The following is an 18,064-nucleotide window of genomic DNA, read 5'->3' on the forward strand; positions in this document are numbered from 1 at the left end:
TACAGCATACAATGACATTCTAATGCTCTTGTGGCTGAATGGAAGGAAGTCCCACAGTAATGTTCCAAGAAGAGTGGAGGCTGTTATAGCAGCAAAAGTGGGACCAACTCCATATTAAAGCCCATGATTTTGGAATGAGATGTTCGACGAGCAGGTGTCCACATACGTTTGGTCATGTAGTGTATATAGGAGATTGGCTGGTGGTTGCGCAGTGGATGGTTTGGTGAATGGCTGTTTGTTAGCCTGGTCCCAGATCTAATTCCTTCAGTAGATGTCATTGCCAAACAGATCTAGAACCAGCTGTTTGTAGGTAGAGATGGTCTGAGTGAACCTGTCATTCATAGGTAGCCAACCCTTAACATTCCCCACTGACCAAAATGCCACACTAAAACCGGTCACACACAGTCCCCACACACAACTCTGGTCAAACAGTGCACACACCCTCTAAGCTGCGAGAAAAGTCTATCTGATGCTAAGACTGACCGTTGACTGAAGTTCCGTGATCTTAGGTTTGTTCCAAATGGCACCCTATTCCCTATATAGTGCACTACGTTTGACCAGGGCCCATAGGGATCTGGTGAAACGTAATGCACTATATAGGGAATAGGGTGCCATTTGGGACGCATACCTTTTACTGTTACTATAAACTGCTGTAAAAAGTTTTCTTTGCAAGATGGAAATATTCTTGGAAACATTTAGAGCTTTTCCAACATAAATAACTTTTGCAGCTGTCCAAAGCTGTGTGGAATGGACATAGGAAGAGGAACATTTTGAAGACATGCTGAGAGAGGGAGTTTTGTGTTTGAATAAGTGAAATCCAAGCCTTCTATGTCTCAATAAATCTCTTTTATTTCTCTAAGTGCACTCAGACAGCTCTTAAGCAAAAGCCTCTCCCTTGACCACTTTGCTCGGCCACATGAGAACGCCCATTGTGCCACTTATTGTGCCGCCTATTTCAGTACCGTTTTTCAACCAATTATGAGTGAAAATATGTCTTATTTACCAAACTAAATGGATATTAGAGGGCTACGTGTTTGTTAGGAACAAACACTTCATGATATGTGCCTGGCGTATTTCAACAGAGAGGGAAACAGAAATCTGTTGTGGAGCTTGTGTGTGCTGAGGGCTTTCACATTCCCCCTGAGAGTAGCTAGCAGATGCACCAGTGTATGGTTCAATTACAGATTTAATAAATCATGCTTTTCAGCCCTCTGCTTCTCGGTACACATCTGGGTACATTGACCACAGCTCTGGACGCTTCGTTCTGCGACATTCCACAACCCACAAAAATTTGCTGTGACTTTCCTGATTCTCTGTATGACTCCATCCTGCTGCTCTGGTCACATGCCCTAACAGCATGGAAGGAAACACAGGTTGTCACAAATGGCACCCTATTCCCTATGTAGTGCAATACTTTTGACCAGAACCCATAGAGGTCTGGTCAAAAGTTGTGTTCAAAAGTAGTGCACTGTATAGGGAACAGTGTTCCATTTGGGATGCACGATGGACCCTAGCAGAACTGAGACGGAGCTGATGGAGACCTACACACATGCAGCCTCCCTCCAATCCCCAGGTGCAACACTGACATTATTCAGTGTGTGAGACATCCTGTGAAATGGCCTGCTTCTCTGAGACTACCAGTCCCCATAAGAGCTAGAAAACGACTGCATGAGATGAAACTCCAAATGGAATAGGTTGCTACTGCACCAAGAGCTTAACCTAAGATTCCAGCTCTTGGAAAGAGATCAAGTCAAACGTATTAGTATACATACAAAACATTTTAAATCTTTACATTGCAAGTATAATACACAAACATGTCTGGGTTCATTTAATAAACATGTATTTCAAGTCAAACGTATTAGTATACATACAAAACATTTTAAATCTTTACATTGCAAGTATAATACACAAACATGTCTGGGTTCATTTAATAAACATGTATTTTATGTATTAATTGACCCTTTATTTAAGTAGGAAAGACCCTCGAGTACCTTTTGACATTCAACTAGGAAAGAATTTTGAAAACGTATTTTGAAAGGCCGATCTGATCAATTGAATATATTAGTTATTTATGTTGAAAATAAGTTTGTTTCCTAAATGACTAGATCCCAGAGTGACCAGCCAGACCTTAGTGATGCTTACTGTGATGTTTCGTGATACGGTCGTTACTTCATATCTCAATGGGACACTTCACTCACCTCCTCAGGACAGAGCTCATGAGTGCAGCTCATGAAGTGGGTACAGAGCAGAGGGAAGGAGATGGAGTGCCGAGACTGGGAGGGCAGCTCCAAACACTGCTGGAACATCTTCTCAAACGCACGACTGTAAAAGCTATCAGAGGAGAGAGAGAGAGGAAAGGAGAGAGAGAGGAAAGGAGAGAGAGAGAAAGGAGAGAGAGAGAGAACAGAGGAGAAAGAGAGAAAGGAAAGATATTAGAAGAGAGAGTAAATAGGGAAGAAAGGAAAGGAGAGAGGAAAGAGCATGAGCTGCCAACTTCATCATATATCTCTGGTCCAATAATACCTAATCTGTCCAACCCTCTCATCTCCCGTCCTGTCCTGTCTCCACCAAACATAACAAATAAAAATAACATAACAAAACCCCTAACAGACAGTTAGTTACCATGGGGTTTTATAGGATGAGTGATGGCTATATAGCCTATTACCGTTTACTATGTTTTCCTTGAAAACAACTTTAACTTTAACTGGATCCAATCTATTTGTATTGATGTTATGCATTTTCCTGTGTTGCAGTTTTTACTTTTGTATGTATATTTGATGTGTTTTTCTTAGTATTTTACTGCTTCAATTAAACTACCCAGCAATGATTCTTCATGTTTTTCTGAATTGGAGTCCAAAATGGCTCTACATTTGGGACTCCAATTCAGAAAAACATGAAGAATCATTGCTGGGTAGTTTAATTGAAGCAGTAAAATACTAAGAAAAACACATCAAATATACATACAAAAGTAAAAACTACCAGAAGATGGAGAGGCTATATGACCTATTAGTTTTTACTATGTTTTAAATGTCTGTGTAACTGAACTGAACATGGAGGTAAATGTAAATGTAGACCCTACCAGAATAAGCCCTGTGGAAAACTAGCTTCTTGTCCAGGGGGTGTACTTGTACATCAAGCTGCCTCAAGCTACGGAAACATGAGATAGATATATGCTCCTGCCCTCTGGGCTGTTCTGGCTCGTTTATTTACCAGAATATGGAGAGGTCAGATGTCTCCACCAGCATCTCCACCAGGGAATCCACCATCTTGGTGTGGAATATAATGGTATTCATCATCTTGCCCAACTCACGGTGGTCTGCGATGCCCAGAGAAGCCTTGGATACACTGGTATAGGCCTAACCAAGGAGGAAACAAGGCATTATTGGTATAGGCCTTACCAGGAGAACACTTTCTTTGGAGACACTATTAAGGTCGGCCCAGGGGAAAACAAAACGTATTAACCCTTAACAGTTCATCATTCTTTACTCATGTATGCCATGTTGTTTCCAGCTGAAGCGGCTTTATATCTACAGGACCAGTCAAAAGTTTGGACATACCTACTCATTGAATGGTTTTTCTTTATTTTTACTATTTTCTACATTGTAGAATAATAGTGAAGACATCAAAACTATGAAATAACACATATGGAATCATGTAGTAACCAAAAAAGGGTTAAACAAATCAAATATATATTTTATATTTGAGATTCTTCAAAGTAGCCACCCTTTGCCTTGATGACAGCTTTGCACACTCCTGGTATTCTCTCAACCAGCTTCATGAGGTAGTCATTGTTTGTATCATGTAGTTTTAAGTCTTTGGACAAATCATATTCCTATTAGTAGCATTCCTTTCTCTCGTTCCCCCAAAATCCCCCTTTTCTAAGAATCAAATAAAAACCTGATCCGATTTCAATTTGGAAGTCAGTGGGAGTCTGGAAGGAAAAGTGTGGTTGGATGAGTTACCAAGTCATTAACATCTGAGGAAAGATTTCTAGGAAGATGTCTGTGTTAACTTGATACTACTGACAATGGCCAAACAATACAATTTCCTCCCAAAGCATTTGATATCAAACCAAGACAGTATGCAAAACAGATACTCTCTGCAGAGTTCAAGACATTGTTTTCTTTGATCGTGGAGATTGTTAAAAGGAAAACGGCCACAGTTCTGAAGCCCTGAAGCAGCGATGCCTTCAGTTATTTTTTTGGAGACCAAAACTACATCCCATAGGGCACTACTTTTGCCCTATGGTGCACTATGTAGGGAATAGGGTGCCATTTGGTACACACACCAAGGGCAGTGAAACAGCTGTGTTACCAGGGCACAACGAGGCCTTAAAGAATCCAAGTCCAAAAATAAAGCGTGAAATCCATCAAATAAAAACACACACACTTTTTGGAAAGAAGTGATTTCGAGCTACACAAGTGTGAGAAAATGCAGCGAGAGTGTTGACTCGAACATGTTCTGCTGGATCTCAACATCTCTAAAATGCCTGCCAACTAAAAGAACGTTTGATGCCAACCTGGTACCACAGCCACATAAAGACATTTAGCAGGTGCTAAACTCACACAACCACTTGTGGTTCAAATGTCTGAGAAGGGACAATAAATAGAAAAAGTAGGCAAGAGGCAAACTTAAGAGTATTGATATTCAAGGCCTATTTTGAAACTTTAAAGTGCTGTTGCATGGTGGTCACAATGCCATAATCAGAACAGAAATAGAAAACAGCACTGTGGAGAAAGGAGACATGAAGAAAGACAGACGAGAGAGAAAAATAAGGGTTAGGGTTTATCTTCTCTTCCCTCCATCCAGTCCAACTGTGTCTCAACCAATGTATGCTAGTTGAAGTTAGATGACATGGTGCAAGACTCTGTTTAGATTAATATCACTAACATGACATCATTGTGGTAATGGCAGTTTGTGTTTCTCATCCAACACGTTCACTTAATGGATCACACAAACAGCAAGAGTTTCCAAAGTAAAACTATGAAAGATTTATTTTTTCTTGAAAATAATGAAAAGTACTTAACAGAAAGGACATTGATATGGCTTATGACAAAGTCTGTCTGCCAGAGTGCTGTAACGGCTCACATGGCATGTGGATTATGGAAGGAGAAGAGAGTACATGCGGTAGTACCTTTAGAAGAAGAGTGTTCTTGTGGAACAGACAGACTTAGGTTCTGATCCAAACATTAATCTTTCAGGGCTAAGAACTCCATCTTGATAAATTAGGATTATTCACTGTCATATTCTTACTTACAACCAGCTATTTTTAGGGATGACAGCAGCACCTGAATATGTAGGCCTATACTGTATATATAGCTGTTCATACATTTATCAGCTGTTCTTGCACAGGATGCTTCCTGAATTTTCTTTGTCCCTGGCAAACGCCGTACCAAAGACGCATAGTGAATAAACCAACGTCCTGCTTCTTGTTATCTGAGCAGTTCTGTTTTTGCTATCCTAGTGTACAGTACGAGAGGCTGTCTGTGAAGGGTGTAGAGCAGCCAGTAGAAAAACCATGAGACTTGAGAAAATAGTTGTTCAGCTGTGTTGGGAAAACAGTTCCCATTCCACGCATGGAAGCTTTTCTCTTTTCCCCCTGCCTCCCCTGGCCTAATTTACCGACTAAACTGAGAAACTTTTCCAAGTTGTAGCATTTCTTGCCGAGGCCCTGAGCTGAGATCAGACAACATCTCAGAGGGAACTGAGTGGTACGGCCATGGCAGAGCCTCTGTCCCAAATGGCACCCTACTCCCTATGTAGTGCACTACTTTTTACCAGGGCCCATAGACCTACCCCATAGGGCCCTGGTCAAACGTATTGAACTATATAGGGAATAGGGTGCCATTTGGGACGCACCATGAAAATCCATCTGAGAGGAGGGCTGGGCCAATCGGACGACGGTGGAACAACGAGTCGACCAACGGATCAGGGAAAGTGTTGTAGGTCCCTGGCAGCAGGGGTGGTTGTGATGATCTCAGCAAAGTACTGAGGAGCCAAGCATGGTTGAGAGAGCAAGAGAGAGCGAGCGAGACAGGGATAGATGTGTTAAGGGATGGGTTAATAGGCGAGCAACGATTCTTAAACAAACACAGCTTCAAAGAAGAATATTTATTGTCATTAATTCCAAATAGTTTTTAAGAAATTTAATGGGGCCTAGAATCTATCCTCCTATATCCATAATACATTTTCTCTGAAATGCATGAAAATGTATTTTTCATCACTTCAAATAACATGCACATCATGCACATGATGTGCATGTTATTTGAAGTGATGAAAAATAAACAAATATTTCTTTATGATGGTTAGACATTTGTCACTAATGACAGACAGAGCGTACTCCTCCTCCTTTCAGTATTTCAGGCCATATTTTCTCCATTACTAGTCTGTTAAATTCATTCATGTGTGGGTTATGTGGTTGACATAGAGCTGGGAGAAGAGAACACAAGAGTGCTCTTGTGGAACAGACAGGTTTAGGTTCTGATCCTCACATGAAGAGCTCCACCTCGATAAATAAGGACTACTCGGTGACATTCATACAACCATACTACTTTTAGGGATGACAGCAGCACCTGAATATGTAGGCCTATACTGTATATATAGCTAGCTGTTCATACATTAGTCAGCTGTTCTTGTACAGGCTGTTTAAATACTTCCTGAATTTGCTTTGTCCCTGGCAAACACCGAACGCAAAGACGCATAGTGAATAAACAAACGCCCTGCTTCTTGTTATCTGAGCAGTTCTGTTTTTGCTATCCTAGTGTACAGTACGAGAAGCTGTCTGTGAAGGGTGTAGAGCAGCAGCCAGAGGGCCTGTATCACAAAGCATTAGAGTAAGAGTGCTGATCCAGGATCAGATCCACCCTATTATTCATTACGATCTAAAATACAAAACTGATACTATATCAGCACTCCTACTCTGAATACAAGATCTGAGCCTGTATTCACAAAGCAGCTCAGAGTAGGAGTGCTAATATAGGATCATTTTTTCCTTTTAGATCATAATAAATAAGATCATATGAACAGATCCTAGATCAGCACCCCTACTATGAGATACTTTGTGGATAGGGGCTCAGGTCATTCTCTGATCTATAGATAGGCAACAGTGTGACAGGAGTAGGGTAGCATGCTAAACACTGTTCCCTTATTACTGCCCCAGAGTGCTAATTATGGCTGATGAGACGGAGGGGAACCTGGTCTACTGTATCTACCGGAGGTTCCCCGCGTTCCCCAACACACACAATGGGCTACAGGACACAGCACAGCACAGCAGAGCACAGCACAGCGGCCTATAGATAGGAAACAGGAGTAGGCTGACAGGAGTAGGGTAGCATGCTAAACACTGCCCCCTCATTACTGGCCCAGAGTGCTAATTATGTCTGATTATGACACACACAGTGCTAATTACAACACACACACCTAGCAGTGGCCTCAAAGCCCAGACATTGGTTCAAATAATATTTGAAATCCTTCCAAATACTTTAAGCCTTTGCTCTAGCCTGCCAGGATTGCCAGATGGGCTGGGTTTGACACTTTTCAGACTATTATATTGGTTCCATTGAGCTTGCCTGGTGCAATGGAACCAATAGAATAGTCTCAAAAGTGTCAAACCCAGTCCAGTATTGTGAAAGGATTCTGAATACTATTTGAACCCAGGTCTGCCTCACTGCCACAAAGCTCGTCTCATTTTCCTGATGGCGTCTTACCTGCAATCTGAACCAGTCCAGCCTCATGCCCCTGAAATCAAACACGTCCCCGTCTTCCACTGTAACACCGACAGAGACAATTCACTCAGATATGGGATCACCATGACACAGGAGGACACAGGAGGGAGGGGAGCGGGCGGAGAGGTGGAGAGCGGCTCAGGCTCCTACTATGCCCACCATCTGCCCTCCCTCCTTTCATCTGTCCATCACTCAGCCATTACCAAAACAACACATGTCTACACAGACAAAGGCTTTTAGTGCTTAAGGCTAATATAGATAGATAAAAACAACTAAGCATGATTAATTAGACATTTTCTAAACTGGAATATTTACTGTACCGCAACAGAATAAATTGAATTGTGTTATAGGTCTGGTCAACATAAAAACAACTATGGTAAGCATTGGCCAATACAAGTAGAGGTTTTCTAAACTGGAACATACACAGCAAAAAGATGGAATGAACTCTCTTTTAGGTTGGATCAACAACATGAGTCTAAATGAGAAACTGTATATATTTATGTTATTTCTGTAATATGAGTGGCAGGCCGTGTTAGGTTGAATACCTTGTTTGACGCTGAGGGACGTCATGGTATTGACGAAGGAGGACATGATGATGGACTCATCCTCAGGACAGACGGACAGATTCTAGAGGGGAGCAGAGGAAAGCCTCAGACACTGTTTACAGTAGAATGCTGTGAGGGGATCAACTGAGAAAATACAAGAGTTTTACATTGCATATCAGAGAGCGAGATGTGGCCAAGCAAAGAATCACATCAACAAAATACTTGGTCTCCATCTAGTGGTCAGCTCTGCTTTTTCCCTTCAAAATATCAACCTGCATATGGGTCTTTCTATAAATAAATGGGCCAATGTGTGACATCAGGGTCAACATCTCTAAATGGTTTGATATACATTTAAATATGATTAGGTAGCTTCATATGTGTAGTTAGAGGGATAAAAGTCTAGGTAGGCACAATGAGACCACACAGTATCTCTACCTAGCAACAACAAACCATCTACTGTACATGTCATTCAAAATGTTCCAAGAAACATGGACACCACATGTTTCTTTGTCATGCCTAGTCGCCAGGCATTTTTTGTGCTCAAGTCAATTTCGCTATCATTTATAGCCATGCTAAACATTCCTGGAGAATGAAAAAAAAGAAACAACAGCATTTCTATATGTTTTAATAGGTGATATAATAATTTAATACAATGGGTTTTGTTAACAAAATCATTGACAATAATAATAACCAATAATGAAATCATTATAATCAGTAAACTCTTCAAGCCTTGTGTGTGTGTGTGTGTGTGTGTGTGTGTGTGTGTGTGTGTGTGTGTGTGTGTGTGTGTGTGTGTGTGTGTGTGTGTGTGTGTGTGAGAGAGTCTGTGTCTAAAAACTAGCCGTCAAATTCTTGCTTCCTCTGTCCATATTTCCTCCAATCCTTGCCTCTCCTTGAAAGTGCACTGTAGCCTGAGGGGAGGAACCTTCACTCCTCTCCCCCAATGTGCTTTAAGAGGGAGGTGAGGAATGGGGGAAACAACGGCAGAATCTCAATTGCATTTCCTTGATCACTCAAGTCCTGCCTCCTCACCTCCTTCTCAAAACCCTTTGGATAAGAAGGTGACAGTGGAAGGTTCTCTGACATTCTCATCCAATGGGTTTTAAGAAGGAGACGAGGAGAGGATGCGACAAATCAAGGAAATGCAATTGAGATTCTCCCAAGGACGTAGGAATCAAGTATTTGACAGCTATTAAAGCCCACATGCAGTCTTTGTAATTGTATTTTTAAATCATCACGGTATAACTAATAAATCACTCTGTGTTTTTATTTAATGAAAATTACGCAGAAATACAGTGCCTTCGGAAAGTATTCAGACCCCGTGACTTTTCCACATTTTGTTACGTTACAGCCTTATTCTAAAATTGATTCAATATTTTTTTCCCCCTCAGCAATCTACACATAATACCGCATAATGACAAAGCAAAAACTGTTTTTTAGAAATTTGTGCAAATTTGTGACCGACCGGCTCGTTTCGGTCTTATGTAGCAACATTGGAAATTGTGTTTTTTAACATTGGATAAAAGTAGAGACTCAGAGCTATAAAATAGTATTTCATAGACTACAGTTGAGGAACAATGGTAAAGTAATTCTGCTTTGAAAGTAATGCTAACTGGCTAACATTGGCTAGCTTGCTAGCTACTTCCAGGCATAAATGAGAGAACAGCTCACTCTGACCATTTTACACGCCCTAGCAGAGCTGGTTAGGCTGATTTTATGTTATCCAGAGCGTTGGTGACTGCAACTGTGCAGCTGGCAAAACATTTATTTGACTTTTTATCCAACGTTTAGTGACACCGGCCATATTCAACGGGTGTTGAGCGTTCGTAAATTCATCAGTTATTCTGCTCTCTAGATGCTTACCTGCTACATCTATCGATAGGTGTCGCAGTGTCATCATAAACATTCTATTTAAATAGTAACTTGCATAGAGTCTTTTGTTAAGGCATGTAGCTAGCAAGCTAAACAATGAACCATAATACCAACTCATACGTTACTACCCTGCATGAATCTGCAGGTAGCAACCCGGTTCAATGTTAGCTAGCTAACATTAGGCTATAACTAGCAATGCAAATGGCTCTGAGATACAAATATTACTACACAGATCATACACGTAACGTTAGCTAGCTAGCTAACAGTACACTAACTTGAAATTACTTTGACAAAGTTAGAAACGTGTAATATCTGAAAATGTAGTTAGCTAGACTCTCTTACCCGTATAAATGGATGGCCATCACTAGCACAGAGAGGCTGCGGCCTATATACACAGACTTGAGATCATTGGCCACTTTAATAAATGGAACACTAGTCACTTTAACTTCACTAGGGTAGGGGGCAGCATTGGGAATTTTGGATGAAAAGCGTGCCCAAATTAAACTGCCTGCTACTCAGTCATAAAAGCTAGAATATGGATATAATTAGTAGATTTGGATAGAAAACACTCTGAAGTTTCTAAAACTGTTTGAATGATGTCTGTGAGTATCACAGAACTCATATGGCAGGCAAAAACCTGAGAAAAAATCCAACCCGGAAGTGGGAAATCTGAGGTTTGTAGTTTTTCAACTCCTTGCCTATCGAATACACAGTGTCTATGGGGTCATATTGCACGTCCTAAGGATTCCACTAGATGTCAACAGTCTTTATAACCTTGTTTGAGAATTCTACTGTGAAGTGGGGGCGAATGAGAGGGGATTGAGTCAGAGGTCTGCCAGAGAGGCAAGAGCTGACCACGCACGCTCACGTGATAGTTAGCTTGCATTCCATTGCAATTCTACAGACAAAGGAATTCTCCGGTTGGAACATTATTGAAGATTTATGTTAAAACATCCTAAAGATTGATTCTATACATCGTTTGACATGTTTCTACGGACTGTAACGGAACTTTTTGACTTTGTCTGCACCTAGTGATCTCGCCTCATGAATTTTGATTACTGGGCTAAACGCGCAAACAAAGAAGAGGTATTTGGACATAAATGATGGACATTATCGAACAAAACAAACATTTATTGTGGAACTGGGATTCCTGGGAGTGCATTCTGATGAAGATCATCAAAGGTAAGTGAATATTTATAATGCTATTTCTGACTTCTGTTGACTACACAACATGGCGGATATCTGTTTGGGTTGTTTTGGTCTCTGAGCGCTGTACTCAGATTATTGCATGGTGTGCTTTTTCCGTAAAGTGTTTTTGAAATCTGACACAGCGGTTGCATTAACTTCTCTGGGATAGGTGGTACGGTAGCGTCCCACTTGGCCAAAATCCAGAAAAAATGTAGCGTGCCAAATTCAAATATCTTACTATAAAAATCTATCTTTCATGAAATCACACATGAAAGACACCAAATTAAAGCTACACATGTTTTGAATCCAGCCAACATGTCTGATTTCAAAAAGGATTTACGGGGAAAGCACACCAAACAATTATGTTAGCTCAGTACATAGCCACAGAAAAACACAGCCATTTTCCCAGCAAAAGATAGTAGTCACAAAAAGCAGAAATAGAGATAAAATGTATCACTAACCTTTGATGATCTTCATCAGATGACACTCATAGGACATCATGTTACACAATACATTTATGTTTTGTTCGATAATGTGCATATTTATATCCACAAATCTCGGTTTACATTGGCGCCATGTTCAGAAATGCCTCCAAAATATCCGGAGTAATTGCAGAGAGCCACGTCAAATAACAGAAATATTCATCATAAACTTTGATGAAAGATACATGTTTTACACAGAATTAAAGATACACTTGTTCTTAATTCAACCGCGGTGTCAGATTTAAAAAAAACTTTACGTAAAAAGCACACCATGCAATAATCTGAGACGGCGCTCAGATTTAACATAATTTCTCCGTCATGTTGGAGTCAACAGAAATACGGAATTAGATCATAAATATTCCCTTACCTTTGATTATGTTCATCAGAATGCACTACCAGGAATCCTAGTTCCACAATAAATCATTGTTTTGTTGGATAATGTCCATTACTTATGTCCAATTAGCTACTTTTGCTAGCATGTGTAGTACACGGGTCCAAACGCTCTCACAGATGCAGGCAAACGGTCGAGAACTTCAAAAAGTTATATTACAAGTCGAATAAACTGGTCAAACTTAGTAGAGAATCAATCTTCAGGATGTTGTTATCATTTATATCCAATAAAGTTCCAACCGGAGAATTATTTTCAGTCTCTATAAGTAATGGAACGCATGGCGATATCATGAGGAATGCCCGTGACCAAGAACTGGCAATCTGCCAGACCACTGACTCAAACACCTCCCATCCGGTCCCACATCACAGTATAGGCTTCATTCAGCGTTCTACAGACTGTTGACATCTAGTGGAAGGCGTAGGAAGTGCAAACAGATCCATATATTACAGGGAATTGAATAGGCGATGAGTTTAACAATGACCAGTCTCAGAATTCTCACTTCCTGTTTGGATTTTTTCTCAGGTTTTTGCCTGCCATTTGAGTTCTGATATACTCACAGAAATCATTCAAACAGTTTTAGAAATTTCACAGTGTTTTATATCCAATAATAATAATAATATGCATATATTAGTATCTGGGACAGAGTAGGAGGCAGTTCACTATGGGCACGCAATTCATCCAAAAGTGAAAATGCTGCCCCCTATATCAAAGAAGTTAAGGAGAAGTGGATCTAAAATTCCATGCATAACAGTTGTATCTTTTAGCAATGTTTATTATGAGTATTTTTGTAAATTGATGTGGCTCTCTGCAAAATCACCGGATGTTTTGGAACTACTGAACATAACGTGCCAATGTAAACTCAGATTTTTGGATATAAGTATGAACAAAACATACATGTATTGTGTAACATGAAGTTTTATGAGTGTCCTCTGATGAAGATCATCAAAGGTTAGTGATTCATTTTATCTCTATTTCTGGTTTTTGTGACTCCTCTCTCTGGCTGGAAAAATGGCTGTGTTTTTCTGTGACTTGGCTCTGACGTAACATAATCATTTGGTGTGCTTTCGTCGTAAAGCCTTTTTGAAATCGGACACTGTGGCTGGATTTACAACAAGTGTATCTTTAAAATGGTGTAAAATACTTGTATGTTTGAGGATTTGTAATTATGGGATTTCTGTTGTTTTGAATTTGGCGCCCTGCAATTTCACTGGCTGTTGACGAGGTGGGACGCGTCCCACATACCCTAGTGAGGTTAATAATGTCTATTCTACTGTATCTTAGTCTATGCCACTCTGACATTGCTCTTCCATATATTGATATATTTCTAACTCCATTCCTTACTTAGATTTCTGTGTATTGGGTATACGTTGTGAAATTGTTAGATATTACTTGTTAGATATTGCTGCACTGTCGGAACTAGAAGCACAAGCATTTCGCTACACCCGCAATAACATCTTCTAAACAAGTGTATGTTACCAATAGAATTTGATTTGGATGCTTCTCCCTCTCTGTCACGTATGCCATTCTAGCCATTAGATTGAAGATCGAATGTTTTATACAACAGCCTTCTGTGTATTCTCTTTTCGACTCCGTCTGCATATTTGCAATAAAACGCCAGGATTTCCTCCATGTCCATAGCTATCATACTCTAATTCCACTGATTTCAAAACTCGGTCCTCCAGAAAGTGGAGAGCAACACTTACGCAGTTCTACTACATGATATATTTCAAAAAAGCCGCGTTAGAAAGGATTACCTACACATACTGACCAGCTCATACTATAGACAGAAGCATGATACATGGCAGACCAATCCGAACTCATCTCTCGGCATTATCTCAGCCAATCATGGCTAGTGGGAAAGTTGCTGTCTTTTTCGTGGCTAAACCAACTAGGCTGGTAATTTAACCAGTTTGTTATTAAGGCACATGAAAGTTCACGTTCCAGAAAAATGCATTTAGATAAAAAAAAGGTTTATGTTCAAATGGCTCCTGTGAAGTAGCGACACACAACATACATCTAGTTTCCTGAAACGAGTCACATTTGTGGAGAACTGAGAGGGATTGTTTGATGGGTGGTGACATGGTGAGAGCTCCACCGTACCCTCTGAAAGGCTTGGTGAAATTTTGGCAATATTGCTTACACCTGTTCAATCCTCTCAGATCTCCACAAGTGTCTAGGGGTAGGAGCTAGAGGTTGCTTCTGGACAGGACCCCACAATCCTCCAGGTGTGTGGTGGACCTACAGCATGGATTTGCACAGGTGTAAGCTGGACACACCCACGGCACCCTATCAGGCTGATCAGACAGCTCTGGGTAGCTGAAGACCTGCTGTAAACAGTGAAATGATATATTTACATGTCTACTATTCACATCCTTGCTTCATTCCAGCTAGTTAGATGTGCAACCACTGACTAACTATAGCTGGGGGAATATCTCTAGTCTAGCAATATATACTGTTGTTTTGGCTGTATGGCATCATTTAATAAGATAACCAATGGTTAATTAGGTAGCTAGGATATATCAGTCTGCTAACCATTTACAGTAACAGCAGTTCATTAATAAGTCAATACACATTAAATCTTATGCAGAAATTGAGAAATCTTACTTAATCTTGGCACTGTGGCACGGTATGGGCAGCTATTAATCGGTTAATTAATAAATAATATATTCATAGAATGGAGTTAGAAGGGTGAACTCCTACTTTGAAAGGACAGGAAATGTTGGCGCTGCACTTAACCAATGACAGGCATTCAACATTTAACCCCACCCACATGTGAAAATCAAAATATGAAGTTTTTTGTTTTTTTCTATTTCTATAAAAAAAAAAGAATAAATACGCCGTTTTCACCCTCCCGATTGCTCCATTTGAACTCGGAAAACAAACGATCAAAACGTACACGGACAGTAATCTTACCTCAGGAATTGAACTACAACCGCAACATTTCGCTACACCCCGGCGATAACATCTGTCACATGTGTATATGTATATGTGACCTATACAATTTGATTTGATCTTGCCAATGTTGTCCACGGCTAATTATCTTGACCGCCGTAACAACAGACACCAAAATGTTCTGTCAATTCTCCAGATCAACATTAATTCCCGCACTTTGGATGTTGTTCAATCGTCTGCAGTATCACACCCGATCTTTATCACTTGACTGTCATTCATAAAACCCTTTCCTGAATCAGCTGATGTTGTGCGCTAAATTCCCTACGTACCTAAACAGCTACACATAAAAAATGCACATCAAACAAATATTATGCCGAATTATTGTTAATGACCGTTAATGACAGTGTCAATTTTTATTTGATTAATCTTGTTAAAGTTACTCTTTCTGTTATAAGAATTCGATTTTGAAATCCATACATTATTTTGTATATGTGTGCCCATGAAAACTGTTTTCACACCTCAACATTGGGAGATTCGAAATGTTACGAGGTTACAGTGCACTTCCAAGATCTCCATACAGAAAAAGAGTCCAATATCCAGGAATTTTACAGGATCAAGTTCAATGTGTAATTCATTGTTGTTAAATGCTTAGTAAATGATATAACAACAAACAGCAGTATCATAAATGTAAAGAAAGAAAGGTAATGTTTTATGTCACACGATTTTTGCCAAATCTGTGAAGACTCCAAGCATGAGAAAGGGTTTAAACATTTTTTGATTCAACTCATGAATTATATTGAATATATCTATGTTCCCCCTTTATATCTTAATGTATTCAAGTGAAAAAAAGAGGCAAATTATTATTAATGACTTTGTAACAGCTCCAAACAGTTGTCCAAACAGTTGTCACTGGTACTCTATACACTTTATAGAAAGACCCATATACCAGAGTACTCCATCATCAGTCATACACTTAAGGAATAAGGCCCGAGGGAGTGTGGTACAGTGGGGCAAAAAAGTATTTAGTCAGCCACCAATTGTGCAAGTTCTCCCACTTAAAAAGATGAGAGAGGCCTGTAAATTTCATCATAGGTACACTTCAACTATGACAGACAAAATGAGGGGAAAAAATCCAGAAAATCACATTGTAGGATTTTTAATGAATTTATTTGCAAATTATGGTGGAAAATAAGTATTTGGTCAATAACAAAAGTTTATCTCAATACTTTGTTATATACCCTTTGATGGCAATGACAGAGGTCAAACGTTTTCTGTAAGTCTTCACAAGGTTTTCACACACTGTTTCTGGTATTTTGGCCCATTCCTCCATGCAGATCTCCTCTAGAGCAGTGATGTTTTGGGGCTGTTGCTGGGCAACACGGACTTTCAACTCCCTCCAAAGATTTTCTATGGGGTTGAGATCTGGAGACTGGCTAGGCCACTCCAGGACCTTGAAATGCTTCTTACGAAGCCACTCCTTTGTTGCCCGGGCGGTGTGTTTCGGATCATTGTCATGCTGAAAGACCCAGCCACGTTTCATCTTCAATGCCCTTGCTGATGGAAGGAGGTTTTCACTCAAAATCTCACGATACATGGCCCCATTCATTCTTTCCTTTACACGGATCAGTCTTCCTGGTCCCTTTGCAGAAAAAAAGCCCCAAAGCATGATGTTTCCACCCCCATGCTTCACAGTAGGTATGGTGTTCTTTGGATGCAACTCAGCATTCTTTGTCCTCCAAACACGACGAGTTGAGTTTTTACCAAAAAGTTCTATTTTGGTTTCATCTGACCATATGACATTCTCCCAATCTTCTTCTGGATCATCCAAATGCTCTCTAGCAAACTTCAGACGGGCCTGGACATGTACTGGCTTAAGCAGGGGGACACGTCTGGCACTGCAGGATTTGAGTCCCTGGCGGCGTAGTGTGTTACTGATGGTAGGCTTTGTTACTTTGGTCCCAGCTCTCTGCAGGTCATTCACTAGGTCCCCCCATGTGGTTCTGGGATTTTTGCTCACCGTTCTTGTGATCATTTTGACCCCACGGGGTGAGATCTTGCGTGGAGCCCCAGATCGAGGGAGATTATCAGTGGTCTTGTATGTCTTCCATTTCCTAATAATTGCTCCCACAGTTGATTTCCTCAAACCAAGCTGCTTACCTATTGCAGATTCACTCTTCCCAGCCTGGTGCAGGTCTACAATTTTGTTTCGGGTGTCCTTTGACAGCTCTTTGGTCTTGGCCATAGTGGAGTTTGGAGTGTGACTGTTTGAGGTTGTGGACAGGTGTCTTTTATACTGATAACAAGTTCAAACAGGTGCCATTAATACAGGTAACGAGTGGAGGACAGAGGAGCCTCTTAAAGAAGAAGTTACAGGTCTGTGAGAGCCAGAAATCTTGCTTGTTTGTAGGTGACCAAATACTTATTTTCCACCATAATTTGCAAATAAATTCATTAAAAATCCTACAATGTGATTTTCTGGATTTTTCCCCCTCATTTTGTCTGTCATAGTTGAAGTGTACCTATGATGAAAATTACAGGCCTCTCTCATCTTTTTAGGTGGGAGAACTTGCTGTATATGGCCAAAATACCACGGCTAAGAGCTGTTCTTAAGCACGACGCAACGCGGGGTATATTGGCCATATATCACAAACCCCCTAGGTGCCTTTTTGCTATTATAAACTGTTTACCTACGTAATTAGAGCAGTAAAAATAACTGTTTTGTCATACCCGTGGTATACGGTCTGATATACCATGGCTGTCAGCCAATCAGCATTCAGTGCTCGAACCACCCAGTTATAATATATAATAAATACTAGGATATTATGAAACAAAGGGAGAACATTGACAGTTAGTACATCCGAAATTGCACCCTATTCCCTACATAGGTGAACTATTTTTGACCGGAGCTCTAGGAATCATGGTCAAAAGTATTGCAATATAGGGAATAGGGTGCCATTTGGGAGGCAAGCC

At 40.4% G+C, this 18,064-nt stretch overlaps 1 protein-coding gene across 9 annotated transcripts in view; it reads right to left on the minus strand.

The window, feature by feature from the left end:
• The window catches only part of LOC139546610 (nck-associated protein 1), a 69,886-nt gene that overhangs the window by 23,831 nt on the left and 27,991 nt on the right, over positions 1-18,064 (minus strand). For 6 of the 9 annotated variants that reach the window (XM_071355187.1, XM_071355186.1, XM_071355184.1 and 3 more), the window contains 4 exons: positions 8,268-8,351; positions 7,707-7,772; positions 3,211-3,356; positions 2,199-2,331 (listed from right to left, as the gene is read on the minus strand). In XM_071355187.1, coding sequence (XP_071211288.1) covers positions 2,199-2,331; positions 3,211-3,356; positions 7,707-7,772; positions 8,268-8,351 — 429 coding nt within the window. The remainder of the gene's footprint in view (positions 1-2,198; positions 2,332-3,210; positions 3,357-7,706; positions 7,773-8,267; positions 8,352-18,064) is intronic. The other 3 variants (XM_071355189.1, XM_071355188.1, XM_071355185.1) reach the window with 1 other exon arrangement.

Source organism: Salvelinus alpinus, chromosome 20, assembly GCF_045679555.1.
Source record: "Salvelinus alpinus chromosome 20, SLU_Salpinus.1, whole genome shotgun sequence".
Classification (NCBI taxonomy): domain Eukaryota; kingdom Metazoa; phylum Chordata; class Actinopteri; order Salmoniformes; family Salmonidae; genus Salvelinus; species Salvelinus alpinus.